Source organism: Sus scrofa, chromosome 14, assembly GCF_000003025.6.
Source record: "Sus scrofa isolate TJ Tabasco breed Duroc chromosome 14, Sscrofa11.1, whole genome shotgun sequence".
Lineage (NCBI taxonomy): Eukaryota > Metazoa > Chordata > Mammalia > Artiodactyla > Suidae > Sus > Sus scrofa.
In genome coordinates, this window is record NC_010456.5 from 60440644 (window position 1) to 60466102 (window position 25459).

A 25459-nucleotide genomic window follows, 5' to 3' on the forward strand; every position below is an offset into this window, starting at 1 on the left:
GGACCTTGGTCCTGAAATAGACATTTCAAAGAGAGACCCTCCAGGTCCTTGCTCCTCTACACAGGTAGACCCTGATTCTAAGCCTGGAGTGGAGTATCTGGTTAGCAGCATTTAGCTCTCAGGGTGGCATTCTGGCTGCAAGGGAGACTGGGGGAAATATCTAGCATCTGTGCTTCCACACTGGGAGGTGGGCTTATAAAAAGGGTAGAGTGGATGAGGACCTCCTGAGTCTGTATTTGGAGGGAGGGAGAGGGGCAGGGAGAGGGAGACAGGGGGAGGGAGAGAGAAGCCCAGAGACACATGGGAAGATGGTGGCTGATGGTGGACCATGAGTGGGAGGGTCAGGAGAGGCAGGAGGGGAGTATGTGACATGGAAAGAACACCTCAGACGGAAGGAAGAGTGAAGTTGGCGAAGCTCTTGGAAGATGGACTCCCTTGGCTCCAAAGGATATTGCTATTGACATATGAAGGGATGGCACCCTGAGGGGAGGGAGTGATGGGGCCAGGGGCCCAGGGCGGCAGGGCTTGGGAAGCAGGGAGCACAGGAAGTTCAGCCCAGCACCCCCAATGGAGGACAGCCTGTAGAGCTCATCTCCTGTGAGGCTGCCCTCCCAGTGCTGCCAGTCTGAGTTATTAGTAGGCTTTCTTAGATGGAATCTCTATGCTTATACATTTTGTTTGTTTGTTTTTGCCTTTTTAGGGCCACACCCATGGCATATGGAGGTTCCCAGGCTAGGGGTCTAATCAGAGCTGTAGCCGCTGGCTTATACCAAAGCCTCAGCAACACCGGATCCGAGCCACGTCTGCAACCTATACCACAGCTCATGGCAACGCTGGATCCTTAACCCACTGAGCAAGGCCAGGGATCGAACCCACAACCTCATGGTTCCTAGTCGGATTTGTTAACCACTGCGCCACGACGGGAACTCTCTACATTTTTACTTATATAAAAATATGTAAAAATTTTACTATGTATTTTTTCTTTTTTAATAAGATTTTTATTTTTTCCATTATAGTTAATTTACAGTGTTCGGTCAATGGCTACTGCACAGCAAAGTGACCCAGTCATACACATATATATTCTTTTTCTCACATTGTCCTCCATCAGGTTCCATCACAAGTGACTAGACAGAGTTCCCTATGTTATATAGCAGGATCTCATTGCTTATCTTTTTTTTTTTTTAGTATGATTTTTATTTTTTCCATTATAATTGATTTACATTGCTATGTATTTTTATACCTGAATTATTTTTCCATGATCTTTCAGGAGTCTGGCACCAGACCTTCCTTTCTACTGGTTCACATCTCCCTCCTGGAGGCCCTGCCCAGGGCCCCTCTCGCTGAGGACTCCCTCCACCAAAGGCCAGTGCCAGCATCTCCCTCTCCTGTCTGCCAAGGACCCTGCTGCCTGGCCTCTGAGATCTCTGTGGTGCCTGCCAATTTTCTACTCTCTATTTCTTCTGTGAGCTCCTTAGGCCAGTCCTAAAGTTTCCCTCTTGCTTAAGAAACCAGTTGAACATCCACAAATTTTGCCAGGTATATCCTGTAACCTCTGAACATTGGCTCTGATTGCACTTGCACAACAAGTTTTTTGTTTTGTTTTGTTTTGGTTTGGTTTGGTTTTTGTCTTTTTAGGGCTGCATCCACAGCATATGGAGGTTCCCAGGCTAGGAGTTGAATCAGAGCTGTAGTTGCTGACCTACACACAGTCACAGCAACTCAGGATCTGAGCTGCGTCTGCGACCTACACCACAGCTTAGGGCAACGCTGGATCCTTAACCCACTGAGCAAGGCCAGGGATTGAAACTGCATCCTCCTGGATGCTAATCAGATTTGTTTCTGCTGAGCCACATCACAAAGTCCTTGCACAATGAATTGACACCATCAGCCACATCAGTGGTCCTTCAGTGCTGTAGGAGCAGAGGTTTCTCCAAAGGAAAGGTTTGCCTCCCCTGCTACTGCTTTTGACTGTATTCAATATCTTAAAAGCTGAATCTTACTTATGGTCAACTACATACCAGAAGGTTCCCCTGCACAAATGCTGTCAAATTAGACCTTTCTCATCCTGTTCTTCTTTTAAACACAAAGATGAATATGTAGATGGGCATATGTTGTTTTGTCTGCCGACTGCTCCTTCCTCTGGGGAGCCACTTCTTCCTTGTCCCTGTGGTTCTCCTGGGGCTGTCAATCTCAACCTCCCACCCTATCCCCTTCTACAGGGGTGGGCACATGACCCATGCTCTGCCAGTCATATCACCTCCTACCCCTGGCCACAGCTATGCATGTGACTGAAGATCTATAATTGGAATACTAAGGAGTTCTCTTTTGTTGGTGGTCCTCTGCTAAGACAACATAAGCTTAGGTCCACAAGTGGCATTTTTTCCAGCTATGTGGAAGAAGTCTATTGCCATTCCATCTCAGAGCGGCCCCCAAGAAGAAAGCAGATCTCAAAGACCAAGAGAAAGAAGTAGAGTCCCAATGATATTGATTGGATCCCTGGGACTAGTTCAGCCAGAGCCCATGAATATCCTTACTGTTTGAGCTAGCTGAACTGGGGTTTTGTCACTTAATTAGAATGAATGCAATATACTTAATTGTGCAAAATAGGAATATTAAAACAAACCATTCCTAATCCTATTTTTCAGTTACACAAAAAATGGTACCAGACCTTATTAACTTTATGCGTGTGTGGTTCTATGATTGTTAAATTTGGCTACAGATTCCTCCATCCAGTATGCATGCCCCTTTGCAAGGTAGTTTTGCTGCTGCTCTTCTCCTGCAGAGGTGGAATTTATTTCTCTCTCCTGGAATCTGGGCTAGCTAGCCGTGTGACTTATTTGAGCCTTGCTGAAATACAGCAGAAGAGAGGTATATGCTTTTCAGAAGCCTTCCAGCTTCTGCTATTAACTTCTTGGAAGTGAGGGCCAGGTGAAGAAACCAGGCTAATCTCCCGGAGGGTGAGTCCACAGGGAGGATGAAGACAGCCCCACACACAGCCAGCTCCAGTGCCAGGCCTGTAAGTGAGGCCATCTTGAACCTTCCAGCCCAGCATTCCCTCCAGCTGAATGCAACTGTTTTAAGAGAATCTAAACCAGCAGAGTGGAAGCAGCAGCAAAATTGCCCCGCTAACCCATAGAATCGTGAGAAATAACGCATCTTGGTTGTTTTAAACCACAAATTTTAGGGTGGTTATTATGCAGCCAAAGCTAACTGAAACAGATTGTGTTCTGATTTTTTCATGTAACTGCACATCATCTTTCACCCACGTTATTAATATATTTATTAAGGTTCTTTTGTTTGTAACCATGGGAAACCATCTTAAAGAAAAAGGAGATGCATTAGAAAGTTCCTGGGGTATTTTGAGCTACAGAAAATAAAGTTGGGGAGGGAAAAAGTCTGGGTCACTGTGGGGGTGTCAACAGCAGGAGGTCACAGTATATCTCTCCAGAAAACTGCCCTTAACAATCAGTACTAATGACGTCTAGATTACTAACTTTAGTTTTCAGAACAGGCTGACTCCCGCGGGGGCAGCGTCTACCTTTGGATCATTTAGCTATGATGGGGGCGGGGAAGGACGCGGAGACAGGCAACAGAAGGGAAAACAGTCATGAATCAGAACAAATCCGGTATGGAAGCCGGAGCCAGGTAATTCATTACGGCCTAGGCCTGCTTTTCAACTGCTAAATATGTCCCGATATTCCAAAACGTTTCTTTCAAATCTTTTTGTAACGAATGTATCCAGGCTCCTTTCAATAAAGGGGAAGAATCCATGTGGGGCCCTTTGGAAAATGTAACAATCAGAGCAACGTTGTATACTTAGCACCACTCAACTGAGTGGGCCAAGGTTTTCTGTGCAAATTGGTCTCCGAGAGGGTGGCTCGGCCAATTTTATCATTCTCATAAAAAATGTTTGGAGCGTGGACAAGAAAGGACTCGTACTAAAACGTGAAAGGGGGTTAAAGCCAGAGTAACAGGTGTTGTGAACAGAGGGAAGGAAGCAAGAGTCAACGTGTGGACTTGTATTGTTTTTGGGAACCTCGAGGTGTCAAAGAGACCACTGAATGTCGCTGGCTGAGGGGCGGCCGGTCCTGGATGCCTTCTGCAGAGGCGGGGGCCCAGGGCAGCGCCTCCAGGGACCTGGGGCGCGGGCGCCTAGGGCGAGTGGGCAGGGACCTGGCGGGGACTCCCGGCTTGCCGAGGCGCCCGCGTCTCGGTGCCCCACGCACCACCCTGAAGCAGCCGCCCCCACCGAGCCGGGCGGGGGGCCGGGGCCGGGAGCGCGCGCGGGAGGCGTTGGCTCCCAGGACTGAGGCGGCGCCTTCGCCTCCCCGCTGCCGCCGGAGGAACACGGGCCACCGCGCCAGTGGCGACATCTTGCTCGGCAGGAAAGCGCGGGCAGAGCGCGCGACTCTGGGCTGCTGCGCCTCGCTCGCGGAGGACTGCTTGGGCGCCGCGGGGCCGGGGGCGCAGGGCAAGGCCGGAGCCGCACGAAGGAGGTAAGAGGGGGCCGCCCCTCCTGCCCCTACCCCGCGCCCAGAGGGCGCTCCCAGGACCCAGAGGCCGCCCAGCTCCCCGCGCCCACACCTCCTTCTCCTCCCTCCTCCACGGTCCATTCCCCTGGTTTCCGCAGCCTCTGGCTGCGCACCTCCCGAGCCGCCCTCCCCAGTGACCCCCACGCCCAGCAGCGGGTACCGCTATCCCCCTCCCCTACCCCAGAGCCGCTGGGCCCGTCCCCGCCCCCTCCCAGGGCTGGCAGCGCGTTCTCTCCGCCCCTTGCCCCGCCCACCGCCCAGGTCCGCCTGCGCTGTGCCCGCCTCCACTCCCCGCCCGCCCCCACCCGCGCTCCCGTTCCCGCTCCCACGCCCCGCCCCCGTCCGCCCCGTTCGGGCGGGGCTCCGGGTTTAAACGTCGCGGCGGGCTGGGCGAGCCGGAGGGGCGGGGCGCGCCTCTGTGTCTTGTCGCGGATTTCGTAGGCGAAGGCTAGGCGCGGAACGGCGGGCCCTCGGTGCCGGCGGGCGCCACCATGTCCCCGGGGAGCGGCGTGAAGAGCGAGTACATGAAGCGCTACCAGGAGCCGCGCTGGGACGAGTACGGGCCGTGCTACCGCGCGCTGCGCCACTACCGCCTGGGCCGCCGGCTGCTGGAGCAGGCGCACGCGCCCTGGCTCTGGGACGACTGGGGCCCAGCCTCGGACGACTCGGCGTCGTCAGCGTCGTCGGGCGCCGGGGCCCCATTACCCCAGTGCACCCCGGCCTCGCCGCCGCCGCCCGCGGAGCCCGCGGCGCGGGACGGGTCGGACCAGCCGGCCCACGCGGCCCAGGAGGAGCAGGGTGCGGAGGCTGTGGGGGACGCAGAGGACGCGGAAGACGCTGCGCTGCCAGGTACCGGGCCGGGGAGAGGGGCTGCGAGTGGCCTGCTCGCGGTACCGGATTTGCTCTTGCATCTCTGAACTGCCCAGCTGTTTCTCGAAAGCGCTTGGGGAAAGCTCTTCCTTTACCTATTTTATTTAATCTTTTCATTGACTTTTGGTAGGAGGAGAATGTGTCTCCCTTGACAAAATAAGAAAAGTATCGGTCCCGCCTCCGCCCTCCCCTCCTTTATTTCCGTAATTGGATGGATCTGGGTTGAGCCAGCTGTGAACTCATTAAAGTGCCTCTGGAGAAGTCCGGGTTTTTACCCAAGGGCCTTGTTGGCCTCTGAGCCGCTGAACTCGCATCTGTTTATTTTTCAGCGCGCAATTGTTTATGAGAGGAGCCCAGCTTTCTTCAGATTCCCAAAGGCGACCGCAAGAGGTTAAGAGCCATTGAGCTAAGCGTACCGCCCTGTGAATGGGGCCGTTGTTTTGTATTTTAACTCCCTGGCCGCGCCGCGCTGTCCCTAAAGAATATTTTGCACTTGTTTACGCAGGCTGTTGCGTAACCGAGGACTAGTATAGGAATAATCCTGGTAGTGCTCGGTCCTCTCGGCTTCTTGCCTCCCACTCATCGAAAAGCGCCCATCCTTAGGCTGCTGCTGTGACCGGGAGCAGGGGCTGGGAAATGCCTCTTGCGGGCTGTGCATCTGCTTTGCAGCCGCGGTCCTCCACCTTCTCCCCGCCCCAGGCTCGCGGAGGCGGAGTGCGGTGGTCGCTGGTGGTAGGAACCAAGCTGAATGAATGCCTCTGATAGGGCCTGGAGTAGCGCCCGGTTTCTTTCTGCTAATTTCTGACGGTGGCCAGAGAACATCGGCGTCACTGGGATTCAAAGAGGCTTTAATAAACAGAATAACTGCAGTTTATTCAGAGATTTTCATACATGCAGTCACTGATCTTAGACCATGTATTTTCTCATTCAACATTCAGAACAATTCTGAGATGTGGGACTGTAGTTTTATGTCATTTTTTTCTCATTTTAAAAATTTTTAATTGAAGTATAGATGATTTTCAATGTTGTAATAATTCTGATGTATAGCAAAGTGATTCAGTTATTCATGTACGCACATCCATTCGCTTTCACATTAGTACGTTAATTTAATTTTATTTTTTTAGGGTCACACCTGCAGCATATGGAGGTTCCCAGGCTAGGGGTCAGTTGGAGCTGTGGCTGCCAGCCTACACAGTAACTTGGGATCCGAGCTGCATCTTCAACCTACACCACAGCTCATGGCAATGCCATATCCTTAACCCATGGAGTGAGGCCAGGGATCGAACCTGTGTCCTCATGGATGCTAGTCAGATTTGTTTCCGCTGAGCCACGATGGGAACTCCATTGTATGTTAATTTTATAGGTGAAGAAATGGAAGCTCAGGGAAGAATGACCAGTGCCTTTGTTTTTGTTTGTTTCCTGAATTGTAAGTGGTCCTCTTTCAAAGTCTTATCAGATCCTCATCCTAGCTTCTCCGTGAGATGCTGAGAAGGAGAGAAAGTTTTGTCTATGAGCCAGACTGTTTTCAGCTATTCTCAGTCCGTCATTTCAGGCAGGGTGCCTCTCCAGCCTGATGTTACTTGTTAATTCTGACCAATTCCTGACCTTTGCTAGAAATTTGAATAACAGAAGGCGGAGAGGGTAGGGAGCACTGATCTGGTAGCTCAATTATGAGATGTACTCTATCAGACTGAATGGGCATTTCTCCCCCCAACTCCTCCCCTTCATTGTTTGTGAAAGAGCTGTCGGTTATTTCTGTGGGTATATAAGTGCCATTTTTTTTAATAGTGATATGGTATGGAAGGGGCCTGTGTTGGCAAGAGTTCGTGATTATTTTGGTTTCCTTAGAGACACTGAATCCTCCAGTGGCTGAAGCAGTTATTTCTTCTCTGCTAATATTTCTGGTTTAGGCATTAGGGAGGAGAAAGGCTGTTTCTGCTTTCAGGCCTCCCAATTACAGGCTCTTTTGCTTTGCTCATGCTGTCACAGCCCCTGTGGATCTTTGTGTCTGGTAGGACTGAAAGTCCTTGTGTTTAAGTGGACAGTTTTATTTACTAAAATAATGAGCAGTCACTCAAGTTTCTATAGAACATGAACATTGAGTTCTTGTTTTTACTGAAGCTATATGTACACAGAGAATCATACAGCTCTATACAGCTTAGTACAAAATATACAGCAGCCACCCCCTGCCCCCCCGCAGTAGACCAATTGCCTGTTCCTTAGGTGACCACTTCCAACTCCTCTGGTTTTTCCTTGGTCCGTGTTTCTATTTCTCCAAGTGACATGACTTTTATTGACACGTCTTGATTTTTTTTCAGTTTTTAGCATCATCAATCGGCTTTAATTTTTTCAGCGCTCTCTTAACCCATACACGTGACCCTCCTCACACCCTCTCAGTGTAGTCATAGAACTTGTTAGAGTCACAATTAATGCTTGTGGAAGAGGTTGCTCAAAGCTGTCCTATATTGTTTGCCACAATTCATTTGTCCTTCTTTAGCAATACCACCAACACATCAGGTTTGCTGTCACTCTTCCTTTTAAGAATCCCTCCCGGGGCCTCTGACCTACTTCATCTGGCCTGGTTGCTGCTCTTGCAGCCTGCTACCCCGTTGCATCTTGGGAGGGCCCTTGCCTGCCATCCCAGGGACACCCTTGCTTCTCTCTTGGGTAGGACTCTCTGTTGTGTGGCTCTCAAGCCATCTTCTTTGTTTGCCCTTCCTGGGGGAGTTTATCTTCTAGTACCTCCCTGAGAAAGATTGCTTGAGAGGTATGATTTTCTGACACCTTGCATGTCAAAAGATTTACCCTCACAAATCAGTGACTTTGTGACTGGGCATAGAATTCTAGGTTTGAAGTAATTGTCTCTAAAAAATCTGGAGAGAAGTTACCACTGTGGCACAGCAGGTTAAGGATCCGGTGTTGTCTCTGTTGGGGTGAAAGTTTGATCCCTGGACTGGGAACTTCCATATGCTATGGGTGCAACAACAACAACAAAAAATAATAATCTGGAGACATTGTTGTCTAGTGTTGTATCTTCTGATGTTGCTGTTACAGCCCTGTGTAATTCTAACTCTTAGCCTTTTGTAGATTACATGTCCGTTTCCCTCCCCCCCCCCATGGGAAGCTTTTTGAGGTCTTCTCTTTGTCCTCTGTGTTCTGAAAAATTTCCTTGATCTAGGCCTATTTTCCACCAATGTGTGTTGTGGTTCCTTGCAGTCAAACTCATGTCTTGTAGTTCAGAGACATTTTCTTGAATTGTTTTTTGTTTTTCCTTCCTCTCTTTTCTTTCTTTTTTTTTCTTTTTTTGTCTTTTGTTGTTGTTGTTGTTGTTGCTATTTCTTGGGCCGCTTCCGCGGCATATGGAGGTTCCCAGGCTAGGGGTCGAATCGGAGCTGTAGCCACCGGCCTACGCCAGAGCCACAGCAACGTGGGATCCGAGCCGCGTCTGCAACCTACACCACAGCTCACGGCAACGCCGGATCGTTAACCCACTGAGCAAGGAGCAGGGACCGAACCCGCAACCTCAAGGTTCCTAGTCGGATTCGTTAACCACTGCGCCACGACGGGAACTCCCTCTCTTTTCTTTCTGAACTCCTTAGTTGGGTGTTAGAGTTCACAAATTTATTCTATAATTTTTTACCCCCACCCCTTTTCCACCTTTTTCTTCTATTTTTCTGGGCACTATTCTCAACCTTCCAACTCTTTTTACTACATTTTCCCTTTGTGGGCTTTTCCTTGTTTTTAAATATAAGAGCCATTGAATTGTTTTCTGGGCTCCCTTCCTCCCTTCCCTCCCTCTTTATTCATTCCTCTTTAAAAGATAGTATTCTGTTCATAGAGTAGCCTCTCTTTTCCCACTGAGGATGCCATTCCATTTTCTTCTTGTGTGTTTTTCCAGCACAGTATCTGTTTCCTCTCCCTTTCCCCACATTTGTTTCTTTTGCTTGTAATCCTGTATTTCATGTTAGAGACTTTTCTCAAAAGTCTAATGATCCTTGGATTCTCATTTAAGAGATGAGTAATAAAGGGAGTTCCTATTGTGGCTCCATGGGTTAAGAACCCAACTAGTATCCATGAGGATGCAGGTTTGATCCCTGGTCTTGTGCAGTGGATGAAGGATCCGGCATTGCTGCAAGCTGCAGTGTAGGTTGAACATGCCGCTTGGATCCAGTGTTGCTTGTGGCTAAGGTGTAGGCCAATTTGACCCCTAGCCTGGGAACTTCCATATATGCCATAAGTACAGACCTTAAAAAAAAAAAGAAAGAAAAAAGAAAGAAAGAAAAAAAAAGGTGGGTAATAAAGAGCTGTTGAGAAGTTCCCTGGGTGTAGGAGTGAGAATGCTTATTAACCGTGAAGTTCCCTCTCTAATTCCTTTCTTCATAGTCACACTTCTTTTTAAATTGAACATTGTTTTTAAGCCAGTTGTACATACACATAATTTTAAAAAATATGCTTAAAATGAAAAAGTAATCCTGGCCCATTCACCACCCATGCCCGTTGCTCCCTAGGGGGCTACTTCTGACTCTTTACTTTCCTGTCAGCCTTGTGGCCAATGCTCGTCTCATTCAGAGTGATTGTTGCTTTTCTATTTTTTGTCTTTTTTTCTTTTTAGGGCTGCGCCTGTGGCACATGGAGGTTCCCAGGCTAGGGGTCTAATCGGAGTTGCAGCTGCCGGCCTACAGCACAGTCGCAGCAACTCGGGATCCCAGCTGCATCTGGTACCTACACCACAGCTCACCACAATGCTGGATCCTTAACCCACTGAGTGAGGCCAGGCATCAGTCCCGCAACCTCATGGTTCCTAGTCAGATTTGTTTCTGCTGCGCCATGATGGGAACTCCCTATTTTTTTTTTTATTTTTAAAAATTATTTTTAGGGCCTCACCTGCAGCATATGGAAGTTGCTGAAGCTTGGGGTTGAATCAGGGCCTTAGCTGCTGACCTATGCCACAGCTTACAGCAGTGCCTGATCCTTAACCCACTGTGTGAGACCAGGGATCGAACCCTCGTCTTCGTGGATACTAGTTGGGTTCTTAACCCACTGAGCCACAACAGGAACTCCTCTGTTGGCTTTTTATTTTATTTTATTTTTTTGGTCTTTTTTTTTTGTCTTTTTGTTGTTGTTGTTGTTGCTATTTCTTGGGCCGCTCTCGCGGCATATGGAGGTTCCCAGGCTAGGGGTTGAATCAGAGCTGTAGCCACTGGCCTACGCCAGAGCCACAGCAACGCGGGATCCGAGCCGCGTCTGCAACCTACACCACAGCTCACGGCAACGCCGGATCGTTAACCCACTGAGCAAGGGCAGGGACTGAACCCGCAACCTCATGGTTCCTAGTCGGATTCGTTAACCACTGCACCACGACGGGAACTCCTCTGTTGGCTTTTTAAATTTGAAACATTATTTTGACTTCCCATGATGGGAGATAATTTAGCTCAAGATCTTAGCTTGGCCACCACCCCCACCTCCAGATACACCACAGTGTTAACTATATGACTTTCATTTAAGCACTGTTCTGTTTGGATGATCATGGCTGTGTAAATGTTATTTGCAGGTAATCCATACAGTACATTCTGATTATACTTTCTTTGTTATTATTTATGTTTTTCCTGGAGTTAATCATTGCTTTTCTTTTATGTTTGTTTTTTGGTTTTTTTTAGGGGGTACTCCCATGACTAATTCAGTCTAGAAAAGTCTGGTAGTGCTGTAAGACTTGTCATATGCCAGGCATATTAGGTGTTCATTTCATTGTTTTTCTTGGAGACATTTTTTGGGAACCCTTGATTCTCCTGTTATAATTTAAACTTTGCACTGTCCAGATCTGATGCAGCTGTCAAACTGGGGCTTCTCTTCACTGTTTGCCCAAGTATTCCTTTTGGTCACCTCCTTTATCTGACCCCTGTCTTACCAATCTCAAGTCTCCCTTTTGGGGAAACATAGCCTCTGTGAGTCCTGAGACATGTTGAAGGGGAAGTAAAATTTTCGTCACCTTGCATGTCTGAAAATGCCTTTTTCCAAGGATTGGATTGCCATTTTGGCAAGATGGAGCGAATTCCTAGATTAGAAGTTTTAGGATTTGAAGATACTGTTATTGAATCCTAGGTTTTGGTTGTATGATTGAGATGTACCATGCCATTCTGACACTTATGTATAGAATGTGAATATATTTTGTGTGTGTGTGTGTGTATTTGTGACCCTTTCCCCCCACCTTTTTTTTTTTTAAGTTTTAGGATATTCTTTTCATCCTAGGTGTTCTAAAATTCTATGCATATGTCATTTTTTAATCACTGGGCTGACAACTTGGTTGGCCTTTTTAGTCTGGAAACATTTCTTTCAGTTCAATGATATTTTCTAGTACTGTTTAAAATTTCCTCAGCTCTGTTCATTTTTTTCTTTCTATAATTATTTTTAGATGGTGTACCTTCTGGATCAAACCTCTAACATTTTTATTTAAAATTTTTTTGAATAGCAACAATAACAACAACAACAACAACAACAACAACAAAAAAGACAAAAAGACAAAAAAAAAATTTTTTTGATATTGGAATTTTTGGTTCTATTTTCTGGGAGAACTCTTTTATCTTCCAGATTTTCTATTGAACTTTAAAATTCTGTCATTCTAGTTTTTAATTTAAAAGTGATAACTTTTTTCTCCCAAGGGTTCTTTTAAAAATGAAAAAAAGAGCATCCTGTTTTTTCAGTATTTCTTTTAACTCCCCCTTCCTGAAAGCCATAAATATGCTTCAAGAGCTCTCATATTCTCAGCTTAGTCTTTTTCTCTTTATTTCGGTCTCTTTCTTATTAGAGGATGTTCTTAAATGCTCTGCTCATACTGAGTGAAGCTAGAAGGGCTTTTCAAGAGCTGTGTGTACGGGGGAGCTTGTTGGCTGTATGTAATTGCATGAGGATCCATCTGTCTCTCGGGGGGATGCTGACAGCGATACCTACCCTTTCTCTCGTAGCTTCCCCAGTGTTCCTTCTTCCTCCTGCCTGGGAGGGAATATGTCAGTTGTCAGCATTCTGGGAACAGAATTTGGCAAAGGGAGGAGGGGTCTCAATCTTGACCATGTAATCCCGTTCTCAGGAAGGTATCAACCCTGTTGAGCCTGGTGTCCAAGTCCATCCTCCAGACTGTAATGAACCTGCCTTCTGGGGTGGGAGAGGTGAGGTCTCCTGAGCCTATGGGCTGGAGGAAGGACTGTTGAAGTATCTCTTGCTGCATAACAGACTTATTGCTACTGGTTTCTATGGGTGGAATCTCTGCTGCATGCTGACTGCAGCCTCTGTTGAGAGCACCAGGGCTGGGGTTGTCTGCTGGGACACTTGCATGTGACATCTTCCTCATCACACGCAGGCTGGCCTCCGAGGGCAAGCGGTCCTGAGAGAGAGCTGGGCAGATGCCCACATGACACCTCTTTACCCCATCCTGTGCTCGAAGAAGTCTGCCCAGACTTACTGGGAAGAAGCGTCCCGTGGCTCTCAGCAGAGGCACATTCGTGCTGAACTGTCAGAGCCCGTGGGCTGGGGCACTGACTGACACTGGCCCTTTGGAAAGGCAGTCCCCTGCATGAGCTTTCTGGGGAACTTGGTGCCTGGGTTCCATGCCTGTGGGTCTGTCCTGTCCGTGGACACTTCTGCAGGGAGTGGGCATCATCTTGCTCTGTCCTGGGACTCACTTCTAGCTCTTCATCACTTTCCAGCTTCCAGGATGTGTCTGACATCATTGCTTCCTTGTTCTTTGTCCTGTGGGTTACACTCTCTTTCCTTCACTTTACTGGGGTTTGGGGAGGAAGGGACTACACGCATGGGTTGTCAGTGAACATTTAACCTGATTCCATTTTTGCTCTATTTTTACTTATTTTTATTTTTCACTTTCTTTATTAGTCCTGCAAGAGGTTTGTGAATTCTATTGATTTCTTTCCTCAAACTAACTCTTGGCTATGTCAGTCTTCTTTATTTATTTTTTTTTAATTTTTGTTTTTTTTTTTTTTTGTCTTTTTGATATTTCTTGGGCCGCTCACATGGCATATGGAGGTTCCCAGGCTAGGGGTCGAATCGGAGCTGTAGCCACCAGCCTACACCAGAGCCACAGCAACGCTGGATCCGAGCTGCATCTGCAACTTACACCACAGCTCACGGCAATGCCAGATCGTTAACCCACTGAGCAAGGGCAGGGACTGAACCCGCAACCTCATGGTTCCTAGTCGTATTCGTTAACCACTGTGCCACCACGGGAACTCCCAGTCTTTTTTATTATACATTTATTAACTCATGATCTTTTTTTTCTTACTCTGATGATGTAATGGGTTTTTTTTTTTTTTTTTTGGTCTTTTTAGGGGCACACCTGTGACATATGGAGGTTCCTAGGCTAGGGGTCCAATCAGAACTGTAGCTGCCAGCCATGGCAAAGTGGGATCCAAGCTGTGTCTGGCATCTATACCACAGCTCATGTTAACACCAGATCCTTACTTAACCCACTGAGCGATGTCAGGGATCGAACTCACAACCTCATGGTTCCTAGTTGGATTCGTTTCCTCTGCACCAGGACGGGAACTCCTTATTTGTATAACTTTTTAAGATAGATACTTATTATTGATTTTTTCCCTGCCTTCTTTTGTGATATATTGATGTAAGGCTATAGATTTCCTTCTGATTACTCTTTTAGCTGCATTATGCTTATTGAGGAAACTTTAGAGACATTTCTATTAAACACAGGATTAAGAAAGGAATGCCACCTATCATCATTACTTTTTCTTAATTTTTAAGAACTGTAGTAAAGAATTCCCATCGTGGCACCGCAGAAATGAATCTGACCAGGAACAGTGAGGTTGCAGGTTTGATCCCTGGCCTCACTCCGTGGGTTGAGGATCCGGCATTGCCGTGAGCTGTGGTGTGGGTCATGGACAGGGCTTGATCTGGCGTAGGCCGGCAGGTACAGCTCTGACTGAACCCCTAGCCTGGGAACCTCCATGTGCCGTGGGTGCAGCCCTAAAGAGATAAAAGACAAAAAAAAAAAAAAGAATTGTAGTAAGATACCACACAAATTATTGTTTTAGCCATTTTTAAGTGTATACCTCAGTAGTATTGATTGCATTTACAGTTTTATGCATCTGTATGATTTGTTTTTGACCCATGAATCATAGAGAAATGTTTTTAGGGAGAGGGATTAATTATTAACAGATTAACAGATATAAGCTATTATATATAAAATAGATGAGCAAGAAGGATTTAAAGTAGAGCACAGGGAACTATATTCAATATCTTTTAATAACCTATAATGGAAAATAATCTAAAAAAATTAACTGAATCACTTTGCTATACAACTGAAACTAACACAATATTTTATTTTATTTTTATTTATTTTTTGCTTTTTAGGGCCGCACCCATGGCATGTGGAGCTTCCCAGGCTAGGGATCGAATAGGAGCTGTAGCTCCTGGTCTATGCCACAGCCACAGCAATGTGGGTTCCGAGCCACATCTTCGACCTGCACCACAGCTCACGGCAACGCTGGGTCCTTAACCCACTGAGCAAGGTCAGGGATCAAACCTACATCCTCCTGGATGCTAGTGAGATTTGTTAACTGCTGAGCCATGAAGGGAACTCCACTAACACAATATTTTAAATCATTACACTTCAGTTAAAAAAAGAGAAATGTTTCTCAGTTTCAAAACTAGAGATTTTAAAAAGTAATTTATTTTTGTTGTTGAATCTGCTTAATTACATGATCAGAGAATACGTTCTATATGATTTCAATTTTGTAAATGTATTAAGATTGACTTTATGGCTTTGGAATTTGTAGATTCTTAGAAATGTTCCACATGTGTTTGACAAGATGATATACTCTTCTTTTTTTGGCCACCCTGCAGTATATGGAGTTCCCAGGCCAGGGATCAGATTTGAGCCGTAGTTTTGGTCCTACACCATAGCTGTGGTAATGCCAGATCCTTTAACCTACTGTGCCAGCCCAGGACTGAACCTATGTCCTTGGTGCTGCAGAGACACCACTGATCCCACTGGGCCACAGCAGGAACTCCAAGGTGGTATATTTTGTGGCTGTTGGGTGCAGTGTTCTGTATGTGCCCATTGGGTCAAATGTGTTAATTCTGTTGAAGATCAGTCTTTTCAGTCCAACTTTCTGGGATGATGTCTGGTTCTCTGTGTGCATCATCCAGCATGGGAGCCATGAGCCACATGTGAGTGTTGAGCCCCTCAACTCCAACTAGTATAACTGAGGAACTGAATATTCATTTTTACTTAATTAATTTAAACTTATGTTTAATAGCCACATATGTTTAGTGGCTTTTGTATTGGATAGCACAGTCCTAAATCAAGACTGAGTCAATTACTGAGAAAGGGGGTATTTTAATCTTCCGCATTAAAGGTGGTAACACTGTTTCTGTTTGAAAATGTCTCTCAGAGTTCCCGTCGTGGCACAGTGGTTAACGAATCTGACTAGGAACCATGAGGTTGTGGGTTTGATCCCTGCCCTTGCTCAGTGTGTTAATGATCTGGCGTTGCCGTGAGCTGTGGTGTAGGTTGCAAACGCTGCTCGGATCCTGCATTGCTATAGCTCTGGCATAGGCCGGCAGCTATAGCTCCGATTCGACCCCTAGCCTGGGAGCGGCCCAAGAAATGGCAAAAAGACAAAAGAAAAAAAAAAAAAAAAGAAAATGTCTCTCTTTCTTTCTTTGTGTGTGTGTGTGTTAAAGTTCCTGAGCCAGGGATCAAACCACAGCAGTGACCCAAGCTACAGCAGTGACAATGCCAGATCCTTAACCCACTGAGTCACCAGGGAACTCTGAAAATGTCTGTCTTTACTTGAAAGTTCATTTTTGGAATAGGATTTTGAAACTTACATACACTTATCATGCATGAAGCACTATTTCAAGAGTTTTATAAATATTAATTTCATAGTGATAACTTCTCTCTGTCCTCTATTTTCCATCCTTTGTCTACTGCTCCAGGTATTTTTGAGCTTGTGTTTCTTCTTTCAGTCCAGAGGGTAAACGCAGTTGTTTTATAGCCTATCAGTGGTAGTTCCATTACTCAAGTCTACCGCTCCTGGTCCCTCCTTACTCTCTTCTCTCCTGTGTGCCTAGTCATCATTCACAGGACACTCACTGATGTGTTTGGAATATTACACAATCTGTAGGAATAATCTAAGGTCTAGGCTCTCCAGAGAGGATTTTAGTTTCTGATATTGGGTGCTTGTGGACACTCTTTTTTTCCTTCTTTCTTTTTAGGGCCACACCTACAGCATATGGAAGTTCCCAGCTAGGGGTCAAATTGGAGCTGCAGCTGTCAGCGTACGCCACAGCCATGGCAGCACAGGATCTGAGCTGCATCTGTGAGCTACTCCACGGCCTGTAGCAATGCCGGATCCTTAACCCACTGAACAAGGCCAGGGCTCGAATTTGCACCACAGAAGCAACCTGAGCCACCGCTGTGACAACACTGGATCCTTAACCTGCTGTGCCACCAGGGAGTTACAACACTGTTGTTTCTAATGACAGCCCTTTCAGTATCTGTGGTGGGGAGAGTTGGTCTAGAATCCCCCCCAGCCCCCCCCATCACTGACTCTTCACCCTATTGCCTGCTGTGCCCTGGTTCCCTCACCCCATACATCTGCGAGGCAGCCCACGAAGAGCCAAGTCTCTTTGTTAAAAAATATTTTAAGTATTTTACTTTAATTGTGGTAAAACACACCTAACATAAGATTTGCCATCCTATCTTTTTTTTTGGTTGAGGTATAGTTGATTTACAGTATTACATGCTTTGGGTGTAGAACATAGTGATTTGCAGGTTTTTTTATTTTTTTGTTTTTTTGCCTTTTCTAGGGCTGCTTCCCACGGCATATGGAGGTTCCCAGACTAGGGTTCTAATCCGAGCTGTAGCTGCCGGCCTACGCCAGAGCCACAGCAACTCAGGATCCGAGCAGCGTCTGCAACCTACACCACACTTCACGGCAATGCCAGACCCTTAACCCACTGAGCAAGGGCAGGGATCGAACCCGAAACCTCATGGTTCCTAGTTGGATTCGTTACCCACTGTGCCATGACGGGAACTCCTGCAGTTTTTAAAAATCTTTTATTTATGTGTATATTTTTTTCTACTGTAAGTGATTTGCAGTTTTTAAAGGTTATACTGCATTTCTACCTGTGGAGTACTGGCTGTGTTCTGTGTGCCTTGCAGTGTGCCCTTGTAGCTGCTTACTTTTCATATGGCAGTTTGTGCCCTTGGCCCTACCCGGAGTGCTCAGTCCCTCTTCATCTGCTCCCTCCCGATCTCTCTGTAGGATTTGGCTCTGTTCACTGCTCTCTCCTTTAGAAAGTCTTCCTTCAGCTTCCCCCCGGAAGTTTCTGTTTTGCCAGCTGTCTTTCTGTCTCCCTCTTTGGTCCTCTTCCCTCTGCCTGCAGCCCTATAAATGATGATGTCTCCAGGAGCCTCCCTCTGCCCCCCTCCCTGATGATGCGTTTCTTCTGGGTGACCAGCTCTGTGTCTGAACCTCAGCTCCCACCTCCCCGTTCATGACTTTCTCCAATTCCACTTTCTCTTCTGGGCCCGAGAGTACGGGTCCAGTTGCTGCCTGGTTGGTGCTTCCAGGAGCCCCTCAAACCTGGGCATTAAGTGCCCTTTCCGCAGCCTTTGGCTGCCTTCTGCCAGAGGGTAGCGTGACTGTGCATTCCTGGCATCCATACAGAGTCCAGCGTCCACCCACCTGCCCACCGAGCCCACTGTTGCTGGGCTCCCTGCTCTGGAGGGGCCTGGGCCCCACCTCCCTGCTCTCTGGCCAGTGTGCAGGTTACCAGTGCCCAGTGAGACTGAGTGCCTGCCAAACTTGGGGGGGACTATCCTGCCTCTTCTCCATCCTCCACCATCACCATTGGTCACCCCTACTCCCAGCTCTGCTTTTTTGCTAGCTGTCCTTTCTGCCCCCACTCCCCCCGCCCCGCCCCCGCTCTGATTTAACCCATCCTTCACATTTGTGGCTGGACACCTAATTCCTAAAATGCAAACAGGACCACATTATTTTTCAGCCTAAAATCTTTCATCTTTTTTAAGAAAGGAGAAAAGTCCTGAGTTTGGCATTAAAGTCTTTATCTCCCTCTGCTGCCCACGCCGTGCCTTCACCCACAGACTCTGGGGACCTGTCGCTGTGAACTCTTTATGTTCTTTCTTCTCTCCACACCTTTGAACCAGCCAGCCCCTCTTCCTGGAATTCTCTTTCCTAGTCTCTTCCCGGCTGGCATTAGCTTGGCCTTTGAACCAAATCACTGTTCCCTTATCTGGGCTGGGTCTTCTGGAAGGTCTGGGTTAGACGCACATGGGCTGGAAGAGGAGGAGAAGAGAGGAAAGTGAATCCATGAAGATCTTTTGGGTCATTTCCCTTTCTTCTTGGTGTTGTCACTACATGAGCCTTGGCCCCACTTCTCCTTCCCCTTGTCTTGGTCCACCTCCCACATCCAGGGTAGGGGGAGAGGAGGACAGGGTATGGACACATCACTCAGTGAAGTGCTTGAATGATGAATGGATGGGGTTTTCATGACGAAATGGAAGGTTGGCATCTTACCTCTTCCCCAGACAAGGGCTGGGTTTAAAGATATGGTGCCTGGTGGTGGGGAGCACTGAGTCCCAGGGTAGATGTGGACTTTCTGTTTCCTTAAAGTGTTTAGTAATAAAGGGAACAGTTTGGTAGAGTCAGATTATTGCTGAAGACTGAAAAGAAGAGGATCTGTCTGGGCATCCTGTGTGAACTGTTAGGACTGCCTGATTTGGCCTCTCCTTCCACAGGGACATAGGCAAGGAAGGATCACGCTAACAGAGTTAAGGGACCCAAGTGTGTCCTAAAGAAGTGACAGGGTTTGGGAATAGCAGCTTCTGAAATCATGACTTGGAGCTGGATTCTGGAGCCTCTGAAGTGAAGGATTTCCTTAAGGCCTGGACACACAAGGAGCTCTTGCCTGGACATAAGTTTAGGCTGAGAAGAAGCATAGGCTCCCTAAGGGTTCATGGGTTCAATCCATGGCTTCACTCAGTGGGTTAAGGATCCAGCATTGCCATGAGCTACAGTGTAGGTCGCAGACTCAGCTTGGATCTGGCCTTGCTGTGGCCATGGTGTAGACTGGCAGCTGCAGCTCTGATGTGACCCCCAGCCTTGGAACTTCCATATGCCACACATGCAGCCCTAAAAAGGCAAAAAAAACCAAAAAAAAAAAACATAGATTGTTTGAAAATTGTTACACAAACTTGTTTCTGTGCTTCTGTTTTAAGTGAAATTTGTGAATTGAGCTCTAAGTGAAAAAGTTACTGAATTAAGTAGTATGAATTTTTCATCTCAAATATTTAAAGTAATTATATGTAAACCTAATTTTAAAGCATTCATCCTTTTTTATCTCCTCCTTCAAAAAGCACTGTCAGTGAAAGACATAAAAGAAAAACCTGAACCACAGATCAGGACAAAAGAGACTGACAGATCACCCAGCAGGACTGAACCTCGACAACCACCAAGTGCCTTCCCCGCCCGAGGAGGTAGGAGAGTGGTCAAGAGTCCTCAAAGGTCATCAAGTAAAATAAAAGAAAACAAGCACCCATTTGCCCTTTATGGGTGGGGAGAAAAACAGACGGATACAGGAAGCCAGAAAACTCACAACGTCTGTGCTTCTGCTCCAGTGCATGAGGTGGGTGCCAGTGAGCGGGCCTCTCTGATTTCCCCTGTGGTCACCATCATACTTTGGGACATGGTAGGGCTTAGGGGATGGTAGGGTGGGCCAAGAACTGGGCCAGAACTGGGCCTCTGATTTGCAAACAGGATTCGGGATGTTAGATGCCTGGCGGTCAAGGGGTTTTGCTGGGAGTTAGCTGGTACCTGGAAGGGTTTAACAACAACAAGCCAGGTGGAGAGGTAGCAGGTGTGGGGGGACCAGGCTGTACAGAGGAGGGGCATGGCCAAGGCTGGTGGCTGCCTGTCCACATTTGCCCCTGGCCTCCCAAGGGTCTCTTGCTCTTTGGGCTTGATCACCTATGTCCACCCTCTTGACTCCTTTGTGACAGTTTGTCTCTTCATTCGCATCCCCTGCTTTCCTGATGTCTATCTGACTCCATTTTTCTCTTGGGATTAAATGGTGATTATGTGGAGTTCCCATTGTGGCTCAGTGGAAACGAATCCGACTAGTAACCATGAGGTTGGGGGTTCAATCCCTGGCCTTGCTCAGTGGGTTAAGGATCCGGCGTTGCCATGAGCTGTGGTGTAGTTCTCTTGTAAGTTGCAGATGTAGCTCGGATCCCACATTGCTGTGGCTGTGGCTGGAGACTGTAGCTCTGATTTGACCCCTAGCCAGAGAACCTCTGTATGCCATGGGTGCGGCCCTAAAAAGTTAAAAAAAAAAAAAAAAAAAAAGGGTGTGTGTGTGTGTCGCCTGCTCATCTGTCTCCTGGGAGCTCTAGTTCTTGGGCTGAGCCCTGGTCAGACGAAGGGGCCTCATGTGCAGCCACAGGACAGTCACTGTGTTTGTGGCAATGGTGTCACTACAGCCCAAAGCAAAGGAGGAATGAAGACGAGCAGAAAGTGCAGACTATTAGCATTCTTATTAAATGCCATAATCGCACTTTTCCTGAACAAACTTCTGAAGCCTAGCAGATGGTGCTGTGGCCACCCCAGGGGATTATGTTGAACAGGTTCCGTTAAATGTCTTAGGTGGTATAATCCCTTGAGATTTGTCAACATTTCACTGTAGAACATTTAAAATTCCTGCAATGGAATATTTAGCCATCCATAATGTAAGCAGTTCCAGTGATTTTTCAGAGCCAGTTTCTCAAAGCACATGCAAATGAGCTGCTTACCCTTTACATCTGAAGTTTAGTCCAATAGGTATTTTCTGTTGCTTAGTTTCTTTATTACGGATGGTGCCTAAGACAGAATCCAGGGGAATGGCATCCCTGGAGAAGCTCGTAGACACAGAAGTCCTACAATGGTGAGGCTGGCTTGGCTCTGCCTTGTTCCAGGTGACCTGCATTGTGAATACTCTTAAAAATTAGCACGAAAGCCACTTGAGTGACTGTCCTTTTGTTCTGACGGCCTGCCCTCCCTCCAGATTCACGAATCGGCATTGCGAGCCAAGAGCAGAAGGCAGGTGGAGAAGAGGAGACTGGTGGCTCAGAGGCAGCGGGCCCATTCTGCAGATGTGGAAAAGAACAGGAGGGTCAAGCCCGCCTCCTCCGAGAACCCGTGGATGACAGAGTACATGAGATGCTTTTCCGCTAGAGCTTAAAGGACAGGTGCTCGGACAGCCTCTTGTACAAAGTGTAAATGAAAGAACAAAAACTGGCAAAAGAAACCAGGCACAGGTTTAAGAAACCGACTGTTTATGCAAGGTTTTTCTTGGGGAATTTCCAAAAGACTGTTTTATTTTGATGAATCCTGGTCACCTACTTTGGCAGTAGGGTGACAGGTGAAGCCATAGACATTTGGTTATTTGTGAAGAGGATTCCCTACCCAAATCTTTGATACTTGTATAAGGGTTTTGTTTTAAAGCATCTTAATCTTTTCAGATACTGACACCAAATGCCTTTAAGTGGCTTATAGATGCTTAACTCAGTATTCTTCCCTCAGTTTAGGTGGAGCCTGTTTCATCCTTTTCTGAGTAACTTCTCAGATTCCAGAGCTGGTCAGGTCCTTCCAGCTTGCAGCAGAAGACTCATTTTCCTTAGTGTAGTTTTCTTTGTAAAAGAATATCAAGTTAAAAGTGAGTTTCAACACTCACATCCATTCTGTGTATAGTGAAACTAGAGCTTCGGTAGTTCTTAAACTATTACACTTTTTTGTATTTCAGTTCAGCACCACTCCATGTGGACTGTGATATTGAAGAATTAACTGGGCTGGGTGAGAATCACCTTTTTAAATTATCATCTAGGCACTTACTAATCATTGAAGTAGTTCAAATGCATTCCAGTAAATGAAGTGCCCCCGCACTGTGCTTAGAAGTAGTACTAAACTTTCTTTTGAGTCAAAGATTGTCACTTTTTATTGTGAGGCTTTTTTAAGAACACCTGTGGGGCACCGGCCACTTGCTGCAATCTAGCCTTTTGGCACACACCCACCAGGACTTCGACCTCTTCTATAACACTTCGGCAATGACATTTAGAACTTTTAGATACCTGTTAAAGGTGTGGACCACTCCTACTTTCTCTACTCTTTGCTTTGTGCAACTCACCATTAACAAAGCCTTGATGATGTACATTGTTCAGACTTCCAGTTGAAGTACATTCCTTCTAGATTCCTAGCCAGTGGCTCTTACATAGAACGCAGTGTGAGAAGGTGGTGTACAGGCACAGATGTGAGTGTGTCAATGGGGTGCTCCTCCTTCTCTTTAGTACATTTGCTTTTGGGGTAGAAAGGGATTTCCATTCGGCAGAGACAGAAATCTACAGGAAGGATGAAAGCGAAAGTCCTTATGGGAGGGAAGGAAGTACTTTGCCAGCTGAGCTCGAGGTGTGAGTGAAAAGTTGGTGTCTGATGTGAGGTTGACCATTTCCTTGATATTTTTACTGTGAGTCTTTGAAGTATTATGGTTGATTTTTAGAACACGTTTTATGCCACATAAAATCTTCACACAGTATCACCTTACACAACTGTATTAAGCTTTGCAAACTCATACTGAAGAATCATGAGCTTTAAAAAAAAAAAAAAACTGTAAATATTTGCATTGTCTTGCGGTGAACACAGAAGAGCTCTCCTGGTCACTGAGGTGTGTATTTAATAAGAGGAAGTTCTGTACTTTGTCCAGAACAGCCTTGCTAATATTCTGTGAATTTTGCTGTTATCACAGTCCTTCAACCTCACAGGTACCTAAAGGTGACATTCCTGTGACTTTGTGACAGGGCAGCTGATTGTGGGAACTGTTCCTTTTTAACCACCTGCTCCAGGATCTTGGTGCGGCTGACAATCTTAGGGAGTAGCCTCAGGGTGGCTGGGCCTCACACTGACGGCTGCCTTAGAAACCCAGCTTCCTTAGGCTTTGACAAGCCAGAGTCTCTCCTTGGGAAAACAGACCCGGGTTTAACGTGCCGACTATTGCGAACTCCACATGGAGGTCTGGAAGAACCTGGAAGGCAATATTGGCCAACTTTTCCCCCTTTTTAAGTAGAGGACAAATGAACACGATTTTTAAAGTACCTTTAATGTGCATGAGTGATGAATGAGTCTACATGAATTAACTGAGAGTCCCCTTCCTGTGTCCAAGTCATCAGTTAGTTAAGGCCCCTTTTCCTTCTTTCTCTTTAGGGGTAAGAATTACCTTTTGAGCCTTCAGAGTTTTTTTATTTTTTTTTAAGTGATAACAATTTTGAGGTCCTACTTTTTCCTTCTCATTGTGGAAACTAATGTGGTGGTGATCCTGTTCCCACACCTATAAGACAGCAAGATAGTTTAAAATTACCTTTCATGTTGAAAAGTTTGAAACTGAGAATCCAGTGATATTTAAAATACAGAATAAAATAATTGCTCCATAAGACTGTCTTTACAGTTTTGGTTTTAAGTTCTTAATTAAAACAATTTGCCATAAAATGTTTTCTGTGTTACTTTTATTAAAAGCAGTAATAGAATATTGAGTAACATCTGCTGGACCAAAGTGAGTGAGAATTCAATAGTAATCTTGTTCTTTTTCTCTCTTTTAAAACCTAAAAGACTGCTCTTATTTAGGAGGTATCTGAATACTTGGTACCTCTGGTCATGTGTATATTCCCCGAGTGAAGACATCTGTGGCCTCTTTTGTATATTCCCCCATGGCCATAAAATTTCTAAGCATAAGTATACATTTTAAATAGCTTTGTCATTGACTCATCAAATATAAATTACTTGTAAATCGAAAGGTGTGTATGCTGGGTTGCTCAGACTTGGTTAACTAAATTGCACAGAAGAAAGGTGACTGTTGAGTTCTAAGGCTGTGCTGGGTATAAATTTTATAAAGGGGATGCCAAGTACTTGATAATTCAGGTGTTGAAACATATCATTGGCATAAAGGAAAAAGAGCCAAGCATATATGTCAGAAGTAAAAACGACTTTTCTTGTTGACTGCTTCAGTAAAAAATGGTTTAGTGGATAGTTTTATATTTCACTGGACTAGATACTAAATGGTGCTAATATTTATATAGTCTGATTCCATAGTTGGTTTCGGATCAAACTGCCAATGCCCGACCCCTAAGGTCCTTACTTAGTCTTGTGATCAGTTAAATAATATTTAAAAGGTGATTCAAAAAGTGGGACCTTGCATTAGAAGTGGGTTTTGTGTAATAGGGAGCTATTCAGTGCAAGTGCGTGCTTCATACCAAATTCTGTGCAGGGAGCCTTGTCCAGGGTTGGCCCAAGTTTGTTCCCTTCATGCCTGCTAATATGAGGTGGGGAGAAGTTGCTCCCTTATTACTTATTTCCATTTTTTTAAGTCAGGACACCCGAGTGAAGACATCTGTGGCCTCTTTTAGGATTTTTTTATAATTAAGACTTAAGAACGATTTAAGAACAATCTCCCTGTGGTTGTTATGTATTATTTTGAGCGCTACTTTCACTTTAACGTTCTGAAGGGAACAAAGGCTGGGCACGAATATTCACAAAGCTCAGGTGTTGGGAATTTGGGGCTGTGTTTCCTCAGAACCATGTATTGCTTTTAACTTATACTTAGTATTGCAGTTACTTGGAAAGATGTGAATAAAGTTCATTAATCTTACGGGCTGAAACTTCTGTTTTGTGGGCGATGGTTCTGATCCATACATTAGAGGATCACAAGAAAATGGGTGATCATCTTAATTCCTAAATGGGTTTTCATTAGATAAATATTTAACAAAGTACATTAGATACATCCAAGAAAAGATGCTTTCTGTGTTCACACTTTGAGTTGAACTCCACATTTTCCCTTTCTCTCACACCTTCTTTTTGTTTTGCAATGACAAAAGTGACAGGATGTGGTTTAAAAAACTCAAAGGGAAGTACAGAATACAAAGTGAAAGCTCCCGCTCACCAAATTGCTACCCCCCTTCTTAAAGGAAAGCGGTGTAATGTTTGTTGTAA

The 25459-nt window shown here is 46.0% G+C and overlaps 1 protein-coding gene across 2 annotated transcripts; it reads left to right on the top strand.

The window, feature by feature from the left end:
• On the top strand, positions 4409-25118 carry CCSAP (centriole, cilia and spindle associated protein). Of its 2 annotated transcripts, XM_013983237.2 has the most exons (4): positions 4409-4496; positions 4974-5381; positions 19810-20078; positions 21492-25118. In XM_013983237.2, exons 2-4 carry the CDS (start codon positions 5024-5026, stop codon positions 21666-21668), a joined length of 804 nt encoding a protein of 267 aa, XP_013838691.1. In that variant the 5' UTR covers positions 4409-4496; positions 4974-5023; the 3' UTR covers positions 21669-25118. The 2 variants fall into 2 exon arrangements, with proteins under 2 accessions (XP_013838691.1, XP_003133075.3); XM_003133027.6 differs by lacking the exon at positions 4409-4496 and having other exon boundaries at positions 4936-5381.

Bases quoted from the DNA above. Each gene is read 5' to 3' on its own strand.
- CCSAP (XM_013983237.2), top strand. From the start codon at position 5,024: ATGTCCCCGGGGAGCGGCGTGAAGAGCGAGTACATGAAGCGCTACCAG. The intron at 5,382-19,809 runs GTACCGGGCCGG...TCCTTCAAAAAG, and splicing joins GGAAGACGCTGCGCTGCCAG to CACTGTCAGTGAAAGACATA. The intron at 20,079-21,491 runs GTGGGTGCCAGT...CCCTCCCTCCAG, and splicing joins CTTCTGCTCCAGTGCATGAG to ATTCACGAATCGGCATTGCG.